Genomic DNA, 21,535 nt, shown 5'->3' with positions numbered 1-21,535 from the left:
TTTGAATCTCAAAACTGTCAGACTCCAGAGCCCACACTGGGAGTCTCGCCCAAGGTCACGCCGGCAGGGAGCACAGAAGTGATTCCATGAACCACAGGGCATGAATTATGAGCAGCTGAAAATGAACGAGAAGCTTCTAGCAGCCCAGGCAATCTGGAAGCACCCGGTGAGAGCCACACGCGTGTTTCCCAGCGTGTTGCTAGAACACACGGAAAATGGCATGTGACCAGCAGCTGGGGGGGGGGGGTGGAACACGGCCAAAACCGAGTGACCAGTTTTACAGCGTCATTTATCTTAGAAAAAGAAATTAATGAGGGTAACTTCAATATCAATGAAGTTGCAAGAACATAATGAGCGATGCTTGCTCCCACGAGGGAGAGCTTTTTAATCATTTCTTCAGATGAACTACAGTCACAGTGTATTTATTTGATCCAAACCTGACCCACTCTCTTTGGAGAGTTAAAACACATTTTGCCCAATGTCAAGTTACAATAAAAACTCATCAGAAGCAAAAGAACTCTGAGCTCCCAGGGCTGTGACGCGAAGGTGGGCTCGCTCTGGGTGCCGGCTGGTACCATAGAGACCTTTGTACTAAAGCACTTGGCAGATGAAATCGGAGAATAATTCTCTGCATCGGCTAGAACACAGAGGGCTCCCCTGGGTTTCAATATAAGTGATAAAGAAAACAGGACCCACTGGTGCCTAATTAATGTGTGTGCCGCCCAACTTGGGAGCCACTGCTGGGTGTCCTGGGGCACCCTGCAAGGGCTCCATTCTCCCTGGTATGCAGAGGGCACCCCCAGGAAGCCTTTTCGAAGAGTCGCTTTCCTCTAGCCAGCTTCCATTCAACCTGAGACTTCTCTCAGTCCCAATACCTTCTTGCATGTATGCACACACATGTGCACACGTGCACCGCTCCTGCCTGCGCGTCTGCCAAACACACACAACTCAGAATGATCTGGTTCCATCTGGACCCCATTCTGCATTTTGAAGACCTCGTGCACATGTAATAAAGTTGTACTGAACTAGACACACACACACACACACCCCTACAAACAAGTGCAAAGAACACTGGTAAAATCTGGATAAACTCCATGGATGGCGCCAATGTTAATACCCTCATTTTGATATTCTACTATAGTTAGGTGCAACGTTACCCTTGGGGGAAAGTGGATGAAGGGTACGGGGGACTTCCTTGCATTTCGCAACAATCTGGGATTCTAGCATTATCTCAAATGAAGTTTTAGGAAAAAAAGATCTACATCTTCAAAAAATTTTAGGCACCTATAAACAAACAGGTAAGACACAACAATGCAGTTCCCTACAGAAAAGTTGGGACAGAAGATCCAAGAGTCTTAATAAAAATAATTAATACTAAAAAAGAGGGGGGGGAAAAGGAAGATGCAAGAGTCTTAACTTAAGTCTGGCACTGGCACCCTCGGTACCAGTTATGGGCTGAATCAGGTCCCCCGCCCCCAAAATTCCTAGGTTGAAGCTCCGACCTCCAGGACCTCAGCACATGACCATTTGGAGACAGGGTGTGGACGAGGAAATAAGGTTAAATGAGGTCCTATGGGTGAGGCCCAATCCACTCCGACTGGTGTCCTTAAAAGGAGGAAGCCAGGACACAAAGAGACCCCAGGGATGGGCGCACACAGAGCACAGACTCTGAAGGCAGGAGAAGGAGCCCGTGCCATGTGCGAGCCAAGGAGAGAGGCCTCAGAGGAAACCAACTCTCCTGATACCTGGGATCTTGGACGTCCAGCTGTGGTGTTGTGTTAGGACAGTCTTAAACTAAGACAGTACGCATGTCCCACTCGCCCTATTCATCTGGCTTTGTCCCCCCGGTCCTGAGCTCCTGAGCCGGCAGCATCCAGCTTTAAGAAGGAAATAGGGGCTCTCAAGTGTGGCAGGAAACCACATCAAGTAAGGAACCAAGGCCCCGGCACGGAAGAGCTCAGTAGCAGGTGACCCCGCCCTACCCACGCGAGGCTGGTGCTCGCTATCTGGGGATTTATCGCAACACGGCAGACAGACCGCAAGTTTTCGGGGTGAGCCCAGGGGCAGAACCAGAAGCAGCGTGGGGGAAGCTGTGAGGAGCCAGATTTCGAACACAGCAGAAGCCCAGTCACCCAAGGGCCCCTGCCGTGCTGGAGACAGGGCAGCGGAAGGCTGAACACGCCAGCTGCCCCCGTCTGAGAAGGGCCAGCTCTAATCCACACCCACCTCTACTCAGAGCAGGAGGCGCTCCAGACCCCACCCTGGACAGTTAGCCTGGACCACCGTCCCCTCTCTCCCCTCTCCCCACAGCTCGGGCTGGGACACCCCCTCCCAATTCCAACCCCACCTCTACCCCCTGTGAGGCACCCTGCGTTCTTCCCGCCCTGCTGGCTCCCGTGACTTATTTCCTGAAGCCTTCACGCCGTCTGATGCAATGCCCCGACTTGTACTTGAACCCCTGGCCCATCCATCGGCCCTGTCCCCACAACCCCAGCCTGGTGACAGAGCCCAGACGTAAATGGGAAAACCCCCACCCTCAGACCAGGAGTCCAGCTCCACTCAGCTAAGTTAGCTCAGGCAAGTCCCTGAACCTCTCAGAATCCGTGTCCCTGTCTGCCTCATTCACAACAGCGAACACTTGACAACACGCGTGTCCAACAATAGAGGGCATTCAACAGGACAGCAGAAGTCCATAGGAGAAGGTCACGTATGCAACAGTAACACCACAGAATATTGACTAACACGGGACAGTGCATCAAATACAGAGAGAGACGTTTGTTATAAACACATTTTTAAAGATTATTTACTTGAGAGAGGGGGAGAGAGAGGGCACACACACGAATGAGTGTGGGGGACGGGGCAAGAGGGAGAGAGAATCACAAGCAGATTCCCCACGGAGTGCGAAGCCCAGCGTGGGTCTCAATCTCAGGACCCCAAGATCATGACCTGAGCCAAAACCAAGAGTCAGACGCTTAACCAACTGCACCACCCCAGTGCCTCCTGAACATTTTTGGTAGAAAAGCACACCAATGCAGGGAAAAAAAAAAAAAAAAGACATTATATAATCATAAAGCTAAGAGCAGTGATTCTTTAATTCTTTCTTCATACTTCCAAAGTTGTCAACAGTGAGCATGTCACACTTTTTAACGAGGAATAAAGTTATTAAAAAAAAAATCACTACCACTCTCATTTCACCTTTTTCCTCCTCAAAGAGAACAAGGTTACAATCCACTGACCTGGGAACCTAAGGAGGGACACAGGGAGTCCATTACATTATCCTACTTACCCTTGCCTACACTACGACGGGCTGGGTTTTGAACTTAGAAGAACAGAACAGCTAAGAAAATGGATTTCGTGGAAGGTTACGTCATGGGCCAGAGGCTCCCTGAGGAAACTCCCAAAGGGGTCGACTCCTGGGCCCTGGTCATGCCTCACATCAAACGGTCTCCACTGCCACGCTGCCCCATCCGTCCCGCTAGCAAGAAAGAGCGCCACGTGCCACCCACAGGTCACTGTCTAGCTGCTCCGTGAGGCTTGGCTCCACACTGTACGGGAGTGAAAAGTCTGCCAGCAGAGCCGTGTTCCCATTCAGCTGGTTTTGTCCCCTGGTAATGAGCTCCCTTGGCTCCCTCTCGGGCTGGAAAGGGGCCGCTGCAGACCGGTGCCAGCCAGAAAAGCCCCTTGTGAATGGCCCATCAAGGAATTCGGGAGCTTGGCAGATGGCTAGGCCACAACCGTCCAAAGCAAACAGTCATTCCAGTGGACAATATCGGCTTGACTTGAGATGGAAGGCTTCCATTCCTCCCCCACCCCCATTACAGGGTCCATGACACGGCCTCACAGAAACACACACACCGCAGGACTGGGGACCCAGGACACACACACGCTAGGGGCAGGTCTTGTCACCAACAGCCTGTGGCCGAGCCTGCATGGTCCTCATCCCCTTCTCTGTGGACACCCAGAGGAGAGGATCAGCTGTGAACAAGTCTGTGGCTTACAAAGGCCGTATTTATCATCTTTTCCATCTCCAATCCACACTCCCATTTTAGGCATCGGACCAGATGGCCAGCTGTGGGCCTCTCGCTCCTCACCAGCTTCGCAGGAGCTGGAAGCAGGGGACACACATGCTACTGCACCCCAGTAGGTACCCAACCACACAGTCCCCAGCGCCAGTCCCATCAGACCTCCCTCCTCTCTGCAGGCAATATAGAAGGCTGTAATTCATCAGTACCAGTCAGTGGGTTCCCCCATAGACTTCCCGAAGCTTTAAGCATCTTCAGGAACTAGCTCTCCATTAGAAGGGATAAATGCTAAAATAGTCTCGTGATCACAAGCGTATTTCTTATGTTCTGTATGATAAATGAATGAACCAATGAACCAGTTACGTACACTCTGCACATACTGTGGTCTTCTTAAAATGTTCCTGGAGAATCCCAAGCATGCATGGGATATTAAGACCACCTATTGAGGCCTCTCTCTCCCAGAAGGCTTAAACTCTTTCCTGTTCCCTGTCAACCCAGACCCATGAAACCAGTTCAGAGACTCAGAGAGGCCATCTCCATAGCTATCACGTGTGCTGTCACATTTTGGAATATGCCAGATGGACCAGTGCCAAAAGGTCCATGCACCACACAAATAGACAATTCCAACTCTGTTTAACTATCACAGAAGGAAAAAAAAAATGGTGCCCAGGTAGAAATTCACCAGAAATATTCTTCTTTACAAAGACTCACAGTAAATCCCATGGCCTCAGGACTGGAGAAGGCCCTCTCCCTTGAATGGGGGCCCTGCTGCCCATGCCCCCACCTGCCCCACACAAAACCAGAGCACCTCCTCCCCCTAAAGCTCTGCACACACAAAGCAGGTCCCACCCAATTGCAGGAAAAGACCATGGCCTAACTCAGCAGGGAAGACTTCCAGAAGAGGGTTCTGGGCCTGGTGCCCCAGAGGAAGGATTCCGGGGAGAAATTTTTCCACTGGATTCCATCATCAGAGACAAGAACTCAGCTCTTCGTCTCCCACTTCCTTTTCTGTGGTTTATCTACTTGCCATGACAGATACCAGAAAACAGCTCTCCCTGGGTCTTAGGGGGATAGCAGTCAAGTCCAAGACCAGTGGTCTGGCTGGACCTCAGGAGGCTATCTGGCTACATGCTACGGCCCGTGTCCTACTCTGCATCAGAATCACATGGAGGGGCTGTTGCTCAAGTTTTAGGAAGAACGAAATGTAAATGATGTCCTTAGTACCTACAGAACCCACCCTAACCACATGGGGGAGGGTCCAGCCATCTTCAGCCTGGAACATCATCTCTATGTCGGGTTCCATGTCGTAGTGGAAGTTAAGCACGACCAAGTTGCAGGTGCTCTACCCCTGGTTCAAGAGACACGCTCTCCACCTTTCTCACCCTGAGCCTGTCCTCAAAGAACAGAAACCTACATTTGCAATCTTCTTGCCCGACGAAAGCATGTACTCCATAGCTGGGACAGAAAGCCACCGAGGAAAGCCGACATGAAGTGTGTAACTATTCAAGCCCTCCTAGCACAGACCCCTTGGGCAGTGCATGCTGGAAGCTAAACAGGTACAAAGCTTTAGGTCACATTCCGTTCAAGTTCTAGTCTTTCCTAAACCTTTGCATGGTAATTAACAGTGCTTCAGGAAACAAAATGTTTCCACAGGAAAAGGTCATTCTGTCAAAGCTTACCCCTCAGTGAATGGGGATAGGTCTTAACAATCCAACGGTCCAGGTGTTTGTGGGAGGCCAAGTCACCCTTCGTGAACAAGGGACGGAGACGCTCGGGAGACCCTCGCCCTACAAATGGCCATGCCACAGTGCCCCAAAGCAGTGACAGAGGACCCCTGTCTGATGTACGAAAAACTCTAACTTCGAGGCTGCTTAACCTTAGACCCGGTGAATGGTTCCATCTTGCCAGTACAAAATATCAGAAGTTAGGACACAAAATAATTTTTAAAAAGCTCACCATGACCTTATTCCTTTCTAGACATCCAGCTCCTGTGAATACCCTCATTGCAGAATGACCAGAAGTGATCAACTTTGAGTGACACCAACTGCTGAGAAGACAATCATCTCTCCCCCTTTGAACTTCAGCAGGACAATGACAAGAAGATCATCTCGATTATTAAAAACTGGGGTTTCCAAGGTGCAGATCCCAAGTATGCCCTGGCTGGCTAATGCCAGAGAGCTCCAAGTCCACACACGTGTGAAAAGCAGGTGAAAACACGTTATACACCTCCTGACCGTGTCTTCCCATTCATTGCTTCTTAAGGCTCTAGCAAAGCCAACCTCAAATTCCACCGAGCATCGAAATCACCTAGACAGCCTCGAAAACAATCCCTGCCCGCCCAGGCAGCACCCCAGACCAACTGCACTGGATTTTCTTGGGGATACAACTCAGGTATCCTCATTTTTCAAAGCCCCCACACCCCAACCCCCCACAGATGTGCAGCCCAGTCTGAGAACCATAAATGTTCACGGGCCCACCTTGCCTTCCTCGGTCAAGGCGCCCCGGTTACTAACAGAGCGCACAGCCCAGGGGCGCGCGCCCGGACACGGCCGCAGCTCCTACCTATGTAGAGCGAGGAGTCCTTCCTCCGCACGTGGTCGTCGATGTAGGAGACGCCCAGGGGCTGCACGGGGGTAGCACCGATGCCCAGGAGCACCTGGGCCCCAATGAGCAGCAAGTACATCATGTTGGTGGCGGTCCGGCTGCGGCAGATGAGGTCCGGGTCGGGGCCCTGGTCGCCACCCGAGCCGTTGGCGGCGCAGACGTCGCGGCCCTCGGCGCCCCAGCGGATCTCGCCCACCTCGTACTTGTACTGGTGGGTCAGGAACTCAGGCAGCGCCGACAGCAGCGCGCCCAGGGCCATGACGATGCCGCCGCAGCCGATGAGGCGCGGCCGGTGCCCGCGCGCCCCGAAGTAGCTCACGAAGAGGATGAGCGCCAGGTTCCCGATCTCGAAGCTGCTGGCGATCACGCCCACGTCCGCGCTCTGCAGGTTGAACCTCCGCTCCAGGGTGGTCAGGACGCTCACCTGCGGGGTGCAAAAGGAAATCTCAAGGCCAGTGCTGGCGCACGCCACCCGAGAAGCAGCCCCCTCCGGCCTCGTGGGGCACCTGCGGGCAGGCCCTGGCCCCCCCGCAGTGTTTCTGGGAGACAAAAGACACCTGCGACAAGGGACTTAAACCTGAAGAGTCCGAAAAATACTTACTTAGTAGGGTAACCCTAATTCGACGGCCAGAGAATTAACTCTCCCACTGGCAAGGAAGTTTTTTCTTGGCACCTGTTTCCATCCTGAAAGGTTCTGCCTGTATTTTGGAAACACAACTCCCCTTCCCCACACGTGGCCACCATCCCGTGATCATGGGCAAGCCCTAAGTCCATTTCCCCCGCTCCCAAACTATACCCTATTTAGAAACTCCATGCTGGGAGGGCACAGGGGGCTGGGGGCTTTTTACTAGGACGTTAGCAAATCCTACCTCAAGAAAACAAAACAAAGCCCTAGTTGGCAAAATGGACATGCTAGATTAGCTCACTGGGACAATCATTAGCTCCATTTCCCTCTGGAAATTTCCAACATACATTTCCCTAGAGGCCTTCAAATAAATACGACCTGGACTGTTCTGGGCCCTGCAGCCCTGCTAATGCCCCTTGATGGAATATTTTTAAGACTTTCCCCACCTCTGTATTCTAGTCTGTCCTTCACCTGTTTAACACATAGTAAACCTCCACAGTGGCTTGGCAATGCCCTACACACACACACACACACACACACACACCCCCCACACAGAAAAAAAGAGAGGACACCTGGCCTCAAGATGCCACCTAGCAGACAGACAGACACATAATATAGCTACAACACAAAGTCCCTGGATATTACCTTCACGCTACAGCCATCACAGGAGTGGGGTCAAGAGGAGACACATTATTTTAGGGCTTTTGAGCTAGGGGGGGAAATGCAAATGGCCCTCCCTCCTGCTGTCTGCAGGTTCCACACGCGGTATTATCAGCGAGGTAAGAGTCCCCGTCGTCATGGGAGGTCGGATAGGCCTAGCTGGGCAGGGAAGTATACTCCAGGCTAAAGAACGGTGTGAGCAAAAGTTGGTGGCATGATTTAATAAAGGAGTGGAAAATGGTTGGAAATGTGGATTGGTGACAGATTCTAGAGAGCCACCGATGCCACCCTAAAGAGATCAGGCAATCCCGTGCAGTGTGGTGGAAAAAATGCAGCGCACGGAGAGAGGAACACCTGGTTTGAATCCCAGCTATTATTCCCTTAATTAGCTCTATGATTTCGGTCAAGTTGCTTCATCTGTCCAAGCTTTGATTTCTTAGTGAAGCAGGAACAGGAACATCAACCCGGAAGGATGTACAGGAGGGTTGGAAATAACGGAAGGTCCGCGAGCAGAGAGCAGCCTTTCCGTACCTGGCAGGAGAGCCTAGGGAGAGGAAGCAAAGCAGAGGGGTGCGGAGCCAGGACTCCAGGGCCAGAACATCTGGGGCCATCCTGATTCTGCGACCTTGGGCAATTCACCCTATGCTTTCACTTTCCCGTCTATTAAATGGGGACAGGAGTGCCAGGAGCAAACAACATACAGGGGTAAATGCTGCAAAGGGCTTCCTATACCATTGTCACTTATCTGTGGGCATCGGGCAACATCAGAGCAGAAGAGAAGACGCTAGGTGTGGCCATCATGTCCCAAATGGGCCACAGAAGAGTGGAGAGAGGAGTGCCAGCAAACCATTAACAAGGAGAGGAAAGGTAAAGTCAGTAAAGTGGCGAGAGAGCTGGACAGGAGAATTCGAGAGGCTTGCAGGGGCAGACTTCTCTCTCCGAGACACTCTGGGCTGCGGGCTGCTGAGGACTGGGAGGAATGAGAGTTATGTGGATCTCGCCTTCCACCGAACGTATGAACAGGTGCCCCGCTGCCCAAACGCACGCATCCACAGCCTCTGGCCATGGGCACACCCAGGTATACCTGTAAGGATCAGGAGGTCTCCGTGCACCTTATGAAAAAGAAGAGAAGCCCAGGGATTCTTCCCAACCTCCTCTTCAACCCACACGTTCAAACAGCCTTCTTCAACCCACGGCTTCTCAAAGCTACCTTCAGATTGGAAACACTTGGAAACGCTTAAGAGTTCAGATGCCCAGTCCCTCCCCCAGCTTCCAACTGAGCTGGTCTTGGGGGCAGCCTGGGATTTCGGTACAGTCCCCAGGTGACTCAGCCCAGGGCCAGCACCGTGGCAGTAATGCAATGCCACCCACTATGATGGTCTGTTCTTCAGCGCCGGCCCCGGGGCGGGTGGGGGGGGGGCGGCGAGCTCAGTAGAGCAGTGTTCTAACACTGGTATTGGCCACAGGACATTTGCGTCCCCACTCTTGCCCACATTCCGATTCTGATTCCCATTCCCACTGCACTTCCTAACCAAGACAAGGCCAGCTCGCAACTCAGTCAGCCCCCATTATGTGACTAGTTTAGTTCTCAAACACCACGTATTTGCAACTGACAAGAAAAGAGATTTATTAGCCGGTCTGGTCTCATTAAACTGGTTTTCAAATACTCCCGAAGAAGTTCTTTCTGGAAGGTCTGGGTAAGAAAAACAAAGGCTCCCTTTAGTCACTCCTTTGCTTTGTAACCACAACAACAAAAAAAAGCATGATGGGATCAGCGTTCTAGCAGAGGCTTGTAATAGGTAACGCTGTGTGGGAGTGCAGAAGCCGACAGTCTGTCTGCCTGGGAGGTTGGGGGGCTCCAGAAGGCTTCACCCCGACCTTGGTGCTGAGCCTTGAGAGATGCCCAGAAGACGTGGGTGCAGGAAAGGAGCGGGAACACATCCGGGCACTAGCGTGCCCTCACGAAGCCTGGTGACCCCCATGACGGGAGTCAAGGACAACAGACGTGGGAGGGCAGCAGGTGGGAAGGTTTGGAGCAAAAGCTGTTTTCACTCCTGCCACAAGGCTTAATGACATAAATATTGGGCGGCTTATCTGAAACAGGACAACAGCGCTGTTTCAGCAGGTGTGACCTGTCATAAAATATCACACAGGTGTGGACATTTATGATGACAGATAAGGATGGTGGGGATGGAGACAGCTGTAGGCAAAACAAAAAACTAATCAGCTCGTCCTGCCTCAAGCCTGCTCTTTGCAGAACAACCCACAAGGGATGACAGGACGTGGAACGGTCCTCACCTCCTTGACCTGTGGCCTCTGAATGAAGCATTAGGCCCTGCAAACATTCTAAAAAGACGCTTTGTGGATCAATTAGATCAGAGGCTAAGGTCTTCACTCACTTAAAACACAATTTTGAGAAGATGAACTAATTAAGTATGCATGAGGCCATAAAACCCACTTGTGGCTTTTATGTAGCAGTGAACAATCCAGCAATGAGAAATATGCATGCTAAAGGGAACGACTGTCTTTACTTAATGGGCAACAGGACTGATGGAAAACGTCTTGGTAATTAGAGACGAAGGAACCGTTAACTCCAGGAGGAAAAGGAAAGTGTCCTTACCCTGTGCCAAGTGGATATGAAGTTATTATTAAAAGAATGCAATATTTATCAGGCCTCTACTAACCACGATTCAAAAAAAAAAAAAAAAACTTGCCTTTCAGAATCTCTTGGAACACTTGTTAAAAATACAGCCTCCAAAACAGAGAAGAGACCCAGTGGCCCGAGATTTTGTATGACTCCGGGGGGTCTCGGACACCCAGCTGGGGCAGAAAACCACTGCTGTTTCAGGGGTCCGTCCAGGGGTCCACCCACGTACTCACCATCAACCTTGAGCTGTGCTCCTTAACCTCGGTGTGGCAGCAAAATCACACAGAGCAGATCACTGCCCCATTCCAACCTGAGAGCTTATGACGCCTCAGGTCGGGGGGTGAGGGCTGGGAATTTACATTCGAACCTGTTCCCAGGGGATGCTGATGGTGCTCAGGGGACCACGCTTTGAGAACCACTGCTCTACTAGCCTTCCCGTCAACAAACCTCCCTCTGCTCAAGATGGAAGTTTTTTTTTTTTTTTTTAATTAGACACCAGTGGAAAGCACTCCCTCCTTTTCAGCTACACACTCACATAGGCGAACTGGGGTTGCCTTTGGGGGAGGCTCACCTCTTAGGGTGCCTGAGGCACGCCCAGGTCAGCTTCAGCAAAGGGGGACCCAGCCCCAAAGAGCCCTTGAACCCATGCTGTCATGAACTTCCTAAGAAAAGAGGCACCTGGAGACCATGGTCACGTCGAGATGACCCCTTCCTCACCTTCAAAAGTCAGGAGCTCACTAAGGAGAGAAGTTCTGCGAGCAGCAGCGGACAGTCAGAACAGCCGCCAGGAGCTTTCCCAGAGGTCTGCGGGTTTTCTTACTCCGGCCTGGGGCGTGGGGCCTGGACTGCTATCACCTGGGAGCCTTTGAAAACACCAGTGCCTGCCCCGCCCCCAGCCAGGGCTCTGATGGCGTTTGGGAGATACGCGCCGGAGCAGAGCTACTTTCAAAGTTCCCAGATGATTCTAAGACGCAGGCCCCAGGGGGAGGAAGGTGTGTGCATAGACGCACCGGGCGGACGTGGATGCTACCCCAGGGCAACGTGGTCATCCGCATGCAGCGTGGGAGCAGGGAAGCCTCGAGGCCAAATCTGCCTGGGACGGCACGTGGCCGATCTTTCCGTGCCCGTCTGCACATCGTTAGCAGTACTCGCTAGAGTGAGCATTACGAGATCATGCCTCAGAGGACCTGGCACACAGTAGGTGCTTCTGGGAGTTCTTGCCTTATCACGGGTGCGCATGCTCTGTGTGACTTCCAAGTCCCGCCCAGATGCGTGCTCCGTGGCAGGTGCAAGCAACGTGACTATAATTGAGAGAAGATCCCTACCCCCTGGGAGTTGATCATCTGGGGAGAGCAGAAAGACGCCATCGAGTAACACAGCCTGCCATACAGGGGGACAGAGGGCGGAGGGTTCAAGGGAGTGAGAGCATGTTTGGTTGCACCTGAAGGAAAATACACCCAAGATTCTGGGATGCAACAAACAGGAGCTGATGGGGGTAGGGGGAGGTTACAACATTCGACGAGCGAAGACCCGTGGGGGTGGGGGGTACAGTTCAGACAACGCCTGGGACATGGTCGGGGGAAGACCTTTAAGCCTCAGAAGATGGTGAGGAGTAATCAGAAATTAAACAATCTTGAAGGCCAGGCTGAGGGTCTGCCTTTGATTTGGAGGTCAATGGGGAGCCAAGAGAGGTTCCTGAGCGGGAGCAACATTATCCCGGCAGCGGGGCCTAGCGCGGAGTGAGAAGAACCTGCGAGGGCAGCTATCACAGCAGTACTGGTGGGAAGGGAGGCTTCTGCAGGGTAGGGATGATAGAGCATCAGACGGCACCCCCGGGAGAGGCCCCGGAGAAGAGAACAGTGCAGGGCTGGCAGCTGAGAAGGACTGGACCAAGGAGGGTACAGGAGAGTCTCTGCTGGCTCAGTCTGGAGCCACGTGAGGGCTGAGAGCGTGGGAAGGCTGGGAGGAGCCTGGGACTGGGGAGAACCTGCATCTCAACACCGGGCTGTCCAAGGGGCATGGGATGTGACAGAGGGCAGCAGGCTCCCCCAGGGGAACTTGGAGGAAGCTTCACCCTTAACCTTTGGTGCCCAGCAGCAGGGCCCATGTCAGGGAGCAGGTGCAGGAGCAGTCCGGGAGATGTGAAGTTCACCTAAACTACAGTCACATGCGGCATGACGTGCAGTCTCCCTGCAGAGCAGGGGTCAGCTCACTTTTTCTGCAAAGAGCCACAGAGTAAATATTTGCAGCGTCCGAACCACTCGGGTCTCTGTAGCAACTACTCACTCTGCCATCTTGGCACAAAAGCCACATCTGCAGGCAATATGCAAAACAGTGGGCATGGCTGCGTTCCAATAAAACTTTATTAACAAAAACAAGCAGTGGGCTGCATTTGGCCACAGGCCACAGATTCCCCCAACTCCTGCTCTACTGTTCTCAGTCAATCCAGTTTGGCAGATCACGTTATTCTTATGCCTGGCAATAAACACACTGGCCATTTATAACAAGTCTGTGAAGCCCTCCTCTTGCTGGCTTAGGAGAGTCAATCTAGGCAAGGCTGTAATGCAAGTTTATTAATTCCATGAAAGTAATCTGCAAGGCAACTTCAGTTTCTTGTCTGATGTGCCAAGGGCATGTCTCCTTGCAGTAAGGAAGGGGGTGGTGCAGAAGGGGCTGAACCACATAAGCCCAGACAGCACTGTCCTATGAGCAGCAGCAATCTCATCGGGTAAACGAGGCACCGTGTGTGGCTTTGTTTTTCATCTGAACAGCGGCTCCTTGGAGCACGTAATTTAGGGCACAAGGGAAATGCCACACGCAAGGCATTCGCTTGTGAATTCCAGGATGTGATGTTTGCAGAACCAGGTAACAGAAGACAACATCTCCCGTAATTGCCCTGGCGGCAAACAGATCGCTCGCAGTCCCGGGGGACTCGCAGGTCATCGGGGGAAAAGAGGCATTTAGTCACCTTCGCTACATTGCTGGCGGATGAGTTAGCCTGTATGATGACCACATAATAAATGGCTGTCCTCTTCCAACCACTGTTCTCAAAAAGCAGAGTAAGAATTACACAGAGAATCCCTGATTTAGACTTAACTCTGGCCTTCGGCCCTCACCAAAGTTATCAGTACAAGTGAAGGGACAGGTGGAAAACACGAGAGATTTAGGGAGTCAAACATTACCTGTGGGACCTTAGGTAAGGCACTTAACACACCTGTAATTCCCTTTCCCCGTCTGTAACATGTAGATGAAAATCCTGCCCTCACAGCTTGCCACGGGTTCAAATGCAAGGGAAATGTTCTGTACGATGTTCATCACTGTAACAGCAGTTATGCCTGGGGTTGCGAATATGCAACATGACTTTCCCCTTTGATGCGGCAGTGTCCTGGGAGCCCAGTGACCCTCTCTGTACCTGGAACAACCACCTTTTCTCTGATTACCCTGAGTGAGAGTTGCCACCTGGCTCTCCTTAAGCCTCACTGGTCTCTGCTCTAAGCCCGTCTCTACTGTTCCCTATATCCTATTTCATTATTCGCCTCTTTCTCAGACTACTTTCCCCTCTACATCCCGTTTCTTAGCTTCTCTCATCTCTTCTGCTACCTCTCTTCCCTAAATGGCCCTAAAATACAACAGAAACACTTTTTATTGCTCCTTACATGTAGTGAAATTTTATGTTCAATTAATTCTATGAGAATGTGTAACATTTTAGAATTCTCTTCTAAAACAGAATCTCTGAATTTAATGGCCTCCTACTCATAAATTTCATCATTGATTTTTCTCTGTAGCTCAGTGGTCCATCATGGAAAACAAAGATTCTCCCTCTCCGCTGGGTAAAACTAACAGAATGCTCCTCCGCTCTGTTACTGAGCTCCACAGTCAGTGCCAGAAATGTCCGCATCGGGCTATTATTAATAATCTGGGTTTAGCACCTTTTATAACTTCATCCTTTCAGTTCATAATTTATGTGGCACCCAATCTCTTCTGTTAGAGAAACTTTAAGAACAGCAGGAGTTAAATGATCTCCCCAGCATTCAACAACGTTTAGAGGACCAGACGCAGTCTCAAGAAAGAGATTTCTAACATACTAACAACTTATGCAGGCAAACCACCCCATCCCCACCCCAGGCAGAATTGTTTTCACCGAATTAGACTTCTCTCGATGCCCTAGGGTCCAGGCTTACCGTCAGCTGAGCCGAAAAACCCCACACTGACTACCTGGGCCATCCCAGGGCCTAAACCAGGGGCTGGAGATGCCCTCAACCAGCTCGCAGAATCACGGAGATGGCGACTAGGAAAATAAGCAGTGATCACCAGAGCGAATGAGTTTCAAAGCAGTCAGTATCCAAAGAAACAGCGTGGTTAGTACCCAGTCCCTCGGGAGGAATGTGGCATCACGGCAGGCTTCCGAACAGGGTGATATTAATTACAGCCATCTTCAACAGTTATTAATTACTCATGTGACATACAGTACTGAGGACCTTACATATGTTGACATATTAATTCTATACTGTGATACCACGAGGTAGGTGATACTGAGAGTACAATTTTATAGATAAGGAACTGGACGCTGGAGAAGATGACAGTCCTGCTGACAGTCACACAGTAAGCAGAGGGAGGGGCCAGGACTGAAGCCCAGTCACTGGCCCCACACCAGAGGGATGGAGAAGCCTCAGTGAGGTTCTCCCCATCCACACCGTTCTGTTAAGGAAGCAGGTGGGTTCCATCAAGTAAGCAGAGGCAGTCCCAAGCAATTAGTAACAAACTTGCTTTTATAAAAAGCAAAAAAAGGGGCACCTGGGCAGCTCGGTCGGTTGAGCATCAGACTCTTGGTTTCAGCTCAAGTCATGATCTCGAGGTCATGAGATCGAGCCCCGCATCAGGCTCCATGCCCAAGTGGAGCCTGTTTGAGATTCTCTCTCCCTCCCCCCTCCCTCATGCCCTCTCTCTCCATCTCTTGCTGTAAAAGACGATTTAAATTTTTTTTTTTTAAGTTTTAGTTATTGTTAAAAGCTCTGCAGGGTAGAAGAGAGCTTTGAAGTCATATACAATTTTGAAAACCCTGTGTTGAACAAAGATAAACAGGTTTCTTTACTAGGCTTATAAAAGATTCCCAGATGGTAACATTCGTTGTTAATCATCCATCAAAGTATATACTGTGAAATTCTTGAAATTCTGCTATCCATTTTTCAAAATCCTGAGCATCCCTTGAAAAAATATATATCTATTTTCAGTAACACTGGGTTAAGGGTGATGGGAGAAATGTGTTTAAGTACTAGAGAAAGGTCTGCTGCTCCAAGGAACTAATTTTTTGGCTTCTCCCAGCCTCACCTCCAACCAAAGGCTCTTCAACAAGATTATAGCTGCATTTCCCTTTTTGCCTTGCTTACCAGGAATCTCAGACTCAAACCCACTGCCATGTTTGAGAAATGGAGTGGAATGCCAGGGCTGCACACAAGCATTCCGTTTCCTTCCTGGTTTTCAAATTCTACTTGTAATTCCACAGGCATGTGCTACATGCAAACTGCTTCTACCAGAACAGGGTACAAAATCATTACATATACATTCCTCAACAGCAACCCACCAGACAGGTATTTAAGTCCTAGTACCTAAGTCCTAAATACCATGATAATCTGTTTCCACTTAATTAGATCCGCTCAAAGAAATGAACCCACAAATAAGCTGATAAGAAAATAATACGTTCACCAAAGCCTGAGCGTCCAGGTATAAGATAAACACAGACCAGAACGAAACAATGCCCATTTGCGTGCAGCGCTGGAAAGCTTCTAGAAGAAAGGCAAAACTTTGGGGTCAGAGCAGTTGAAGGCAACAGTCACACACAGAGAAGAGTTCATCTTTCTTAATCTGCTCACACCAGCTCCCTGCAGATCCTGCCGCCCGTCCGTCCAGTACATCTCAGGCACCGAACCCCCTCAGCTTCCCTTAGACACGCAGTAACTGACCACAGGAACAATGCATGTTACTGCTAACGTGGGTGCTGAGAAGGATCCAGCCCATTCCCATTTTACTGGGAGGAACCAGAAATGCAGAGGAATGAAGTAATTTGCCCAGGATCACATACCTGTAAGCGACAGTTCTGTCTCCTGCTGCCCCATCCAGTTCTGCGCCCCCTCCCCGATTTTAAAATAAAAGTAAACCTATCACTATGTGGTCTCGCTCGACCGTGAGTACAACAGTCTACTATGTGTTGGATGCATGTTCCCTTGTTCAAGGTGCTGAAAATGCTGGACCAATATAGACCAAACCAGGTACCAAAGGTACCACAGCTGTAATGGAACAAAGTCATGGAGAGGTTATCATTAGTGGAGGAGGTGAGAGTAGTGCCTCGTTCTGCCCAAGCCAAAGGTGGGCTCCTGCTCACCGGAAAGAAAAAGGAGGGAACGCGCTGTAAGACTCCCAGCTTCGCTCCACCCAGGGAAGGGGCATCCCTGCCTATCATTCGGCAGGTCCCTCTGCCCACCTGCCACCCTTCTTGCCCCCTGAACACCTTGCTTCACCTTCCCCTATGCTCTCTCCCCTCCGCACTGGCTCCTTCTCTACCATATCCACAAACAGGCGCAATTCTCACCCGTATTCAAGAACTCAAAATCCCTTCTTTATGGATTCACCCATTAGTAAACACGTAGGTTGCTTCCATTATCATAGCTAATGCAAATAATGCTGATAGACACGGGCATGCATGTCACTTCTTGAGTTAGTGTTTCCATGTCTGGGGTGTACACACCCACCAGCGGGCTGACCGGATCATCTGGTAGTTCTACTTTGAATGTTTTGAAGAACCTCTGTCCCGTTTCCCACGGTGGCCGCATCGAGTTCCATTCCTGTCGCTGGCGTTCTTCTTCCCTTCCATCCAGAGGCGTAGAGAATGTCCCCATTTGTTGGCAATGCTTCCCTGCTTTCCACGCTCAGGTCAATCCCATGCAACTGGGCGTCACCACCGTGCTACGGCCACAGGAAGCCGCTCTGGGCACAGGTCCCCGCTGAGCTCCTACTTCCTAAATGTGACCACTGTTTTCCCTACCGCCTCACACGGGCTTTCTCTGATTTCCGACACAGCTGACGGGAACAACTTGCTGTCCTCCACTCTCCTCCAACGCCCACCCCCTCGGCCACCACCAAACCTGTGTCCCCTCCTCCTCCTCTTCCCTTGCTCTCTATGGCCAGAATTCTCCACAGTCACTTCTGTTTTTAAGTCACTGTACAAAAACGGGGGGAGAGGAATCCCCACATTCCCTTATCTCCAGCATGCTGGTGGCACCCCGTCTCTCCCTGCAGCCACACTACACCTCTGAGCTGCAGACCCCTCTCACCCAGGCTCCATGGGTCCCAACACAGCATTCTGCTCTCCACCCCCTCCAGCTCCCCTAGCCCGGGCTCAGCAAGCCCAGCCCTTCTGATCCCTCCCTCCATGAATATCAGTATTTCTCTGACATCTGCACTGTCCCGGGCCCCAGAAACTGGACAGTCACCCCTGGTTCCCCACCCTGCCCAGCTCAGTTCTGTTGCCCAGCCCCTGTTCCCTGAAACGTCCCCAATGCATGGCACTGGCCACTGCCCTCTTTCCTGTCTCACCTCATTCAACCCATCATTCAACCCATCCCCAATTAATTCTCTCCTTAAAACCCCCTCCAGTGACAACCCCTGTGAGAAAAGCCCAAGCTCCTTGCCTCAGGGGAGCAGACCCCGACATCGGGCCACATTCTGCCTCCCAGCCTCCCTCCTATGCTAACATTTTGGCATGTCTGGTGTTCCTCGTGAAGGCTGGAAGTTCCTTGGGGGCAAAGACTGGTTTATGTCTGCAACCCAGCTCCTGAGCACAGAGCAGGGCGCACGGTGGCTAAGCCAGGTCACTACGTACAGCAATGCGACACGTACGCTTTCCTGCACAAAGGCGTCCTGCCTGGGTGGTGAGTGAGCCCTGAATCCAGCAGGGATTCTGTTCACCCCAATTGTGTGCGTGGAGGAAGGAGCACCGATTTCCCATTGGCACGGTGGCCCCGTCTGGACCAGCAGGAGCCTGGGCTGATGAACACACACTCGAGTTCCCTGCCCTCCCACAGCTCCCCGGTGGCCCCTCCCCTTTGCGTAAGAACCTAAATAAGCGTCACACCAAGCGGCTTTATCCATTCCTGGAGGTGCCTGATGCAAGGAAACTTTGGAAATGGTAACAATTGTGCTAATTAGGTTCTTGGAAACAAACGCAAGCGGGCAGACCCAGGCAGGCTCCAGCTCAATATGGTACGTGAGCAGCACCAGGCTTTGTAGGCAGTTCCTGGGGCTGGGAGGAAAAACACATGAGCCCAAGACGAAGACTGACCAACACTTGGCCTCAACGAGACACAAAGCCATCTGTTTGTTGGGTCCCCTGCGGTCTCTCGTCCTTTACCTGCAGTTACTCTGGGAGCTGCCCTCATTTCCTCTGAATGCCAAGCATCACTTAGCAAAGATGATTCGAGGGTTAGAAGAGCTGACTATGTGCAAAGTACCAGACGGAGGATATGGGGGCTGAGATCGTAGATAAGACAGAGTCCCTCCCTCAGTGAACTCACAAGCACGAACATTTTATAGCATTTACAGTGTGCCCAGCTCTGCTCTTATCACTCTGCGTATGTTAAATCCATATCATGCCTACAACAACCTCAGTAGGTAGGTACTACTAATTTTTTAAAAACATTTCTTTAAAGATTTTATTTACTTATTTGACAGAGAGACTGAAAGAGCCAGAGAGTACAAACCGGGGTTGGGGGGGGGGGGGGTAGGCAGAGGGAGAAGGAGAAGCAGGCTGCCCGCTGAGCAGGGAGCCCAATGCGGGGCTTGATCCCAGGCTCCTGGGATCGTGACCTGAGCCAAAGGCAGACGCTTCACCAGCTGAGCCACCCAGGTGCCCTGATTTTTTTTTTTTTTTTTTTGAGTAATCTCTACACCCAGCATGGGGCTTGAACTCACAACCCCGAGATGAAGAATCAGAGTCTCTGCCGCCTGAGCCAGCCAGATACCCCAGTAGGTATTATTATTATCCCCATTTTACAGATGAGGTCACAGAGGCCCAGAAGTTAAGTAACTTGTCCAAGGTCCGCCAGGTAGTAAACAGCCAGGCCAGGATTCAAGCTAAGACAATCTGGTGTCAGAGTCCCTCCTATTAACTGCCATGTGATTTTTTGCTCTCTAGAAGCTGGGAAAAGACAATGGGGCTGGAACGGCAGCATGAGAAACTTGACAAATTCTCTCCTCAAAAACAATAATAAAACTTGACAAGGGGCACCTGGGTGGCTCAGTTGGTTAAGCGACTGACTCTTGATTTTGGCTCAGGTCATGACCTCAAGGTTATGGGATCAAGCCCCACACTCGACAGGGAGGCTGCTTCTCTCCCCTTCCCTCTGCCCCTCCTTCTGATTGTGCATACACTCTCTCTCTAAAATAAATTTTAAAAATCATTAAAAAATACTTTTTTTTATAGTGGTAAGGGTGCTCTTTATTTTATTTTATTTTTTATTTTTTAAATTTCTTTTCAGTGTACCAGAATTCATTGTTTATGCACCACAGCCAGTGCTCCATGCAAAACGTGCCCTCCATAATACCCACCACCAGGCTCACCCAACCTCCCACCCCCGGCCCCTTCAAAAAATTTTTTTAAAAAATGGATGAAATTGTAAAAAAAAAAAAAATAAAAGACAAAACCCATCATTTCAAGACTCTGGAAATCAACTAAAACATGCAACAAACTGACGAGCATTTTTTCATGAAAAACTTCTGAACTCAGCCCTGATAAAAGCAGGAGGAATCTGGGTTCCCTCCCTCCTGTGTTGGTTGGCCGAGTAGTTCAATCACACAAGTTGGCCACGCAAACCAACAGCCTCACGGTTGGAAGGAGCCCACCTGATTTAAAGTGGAACATGAAAAACCACACGCAGGGGTGCTGTCAGTAAAAACAGCCATCCCAATGGAAAATGAATGGCAAACATCAGCTACTCTGAGGTTTTGATGCTGGTGAGGACAAGCAACAGACTGGCAGACTAGACAGAAATTCAACAGGAAGACCAGCCATCAGAGTCCTTGATAAGCTCTCCACATATTTCTGGCTAACTGAAAGGCCATGCAGAAGTGGAGGAGTAACCAGAGAGGGTCTACCCTCTCTACTCCTTCCGGGCTGACTGTGAGCCTATGTGCATAGACAAAGGAAATGCAAAAGGACCCAGAAGAAAGGAAAAGCTGGAGAAACTTAAAAACTGCCTTAATCTGAGGGGCATCTGAGTGGGCTCAGTTGGTTGAGTGGCCAACTCCTGATTTCAGTTCAGGTCATGATCTCAGGATTCTGGGATCAAGCCCTGGGTTGGGCTCCATACTCCGTGGGGAGTCTGCTTAACAATTCTTTCTCTCTCTTTCCCTCAACCCCTCCCCTGTTCACATTCTCTCTCTCTCTAATAAACAAATCTTTAATTAAAAAAAATTCCTTAATTTTGAATGCAATCTTAGCACTTGAGGCATTTGAACACAAACTCTGACCAACCACTGACTATACGGACACAGAGGCAACCCCTAGGAAGCCAGGATTTAAAATAAAAACAAGAATTTACAATCAAAGAAAAAGAAGAACCAAAAATTTAAAAACTGAGCCAATACATCAATGGCCACACATCACAAGAGAGACAGGTACCACAGATTTAGTTTAGGCAAATAATTAAATAGAATAACAACAAACCATGGGCAGGAATGGGGAGAGTGTGGGAGGACAAAAAAACAAATCCAGTGCTGCTAGGTATATTACTAAAATGTACAATTTTCAACAAAAAAATGAAGAGTCATGCAAAAAACAAACAGAAAAGCATGGCCCTTCCTTACTGAGGGGCAAAAGAATGGTCAATAAAAGTCATCTGGGAGTCCCTGACTGGCTCAAAGGACTGTGTGATTCTTGATCTCATCATGAGTTCAAGCCCCACACTGGGCACAAAGATAACTTAA

At 50.4% G+C, this 21,535-nt stretch overlaps 1 protein-coding gene across 1 annotated transcript in view; it reads right to left on the bottom strand.

Moving 5' to 3' along the window:
• Positions 1–6,513: 6,513 nt before the first annotated feature.
• SLCO3A1 (solute carrier organic anion transporter family member 3A1) overlaps positions 6,514–21,535 on the bottom strand; it is a gene marked incomplete at both ends in the record, with an annotated part of 63,474 nt that continues 48,452 nt past the window's right edge. Inside the window, one exon of the mRNA XM_080808676.1 lies at positions 6,514–7,050. Within this exon, the coding sequence (XP_080664802.1) occupies positions 6,514–7,050 (537 nt within the window). The remainder of the gene's footprint in view (positions 7,051–21,535) is intronic.

This window comes from Martes martes (assembly GCF_963455335.1).
Source record: "Martes martes genome assembly, chromosome: 7".
Classification (NCBI taxonomy): Eukaryota; Metazoa; Chordata; class Mammalia; order Carnivora; family Mustelidae; genus Martes; species Martes martes.
The sequence above is the reverse complement of the archived record's forward strand: the minus strand, read 5'-3'. Positions and strand labels throughout refer to the sequence as shown.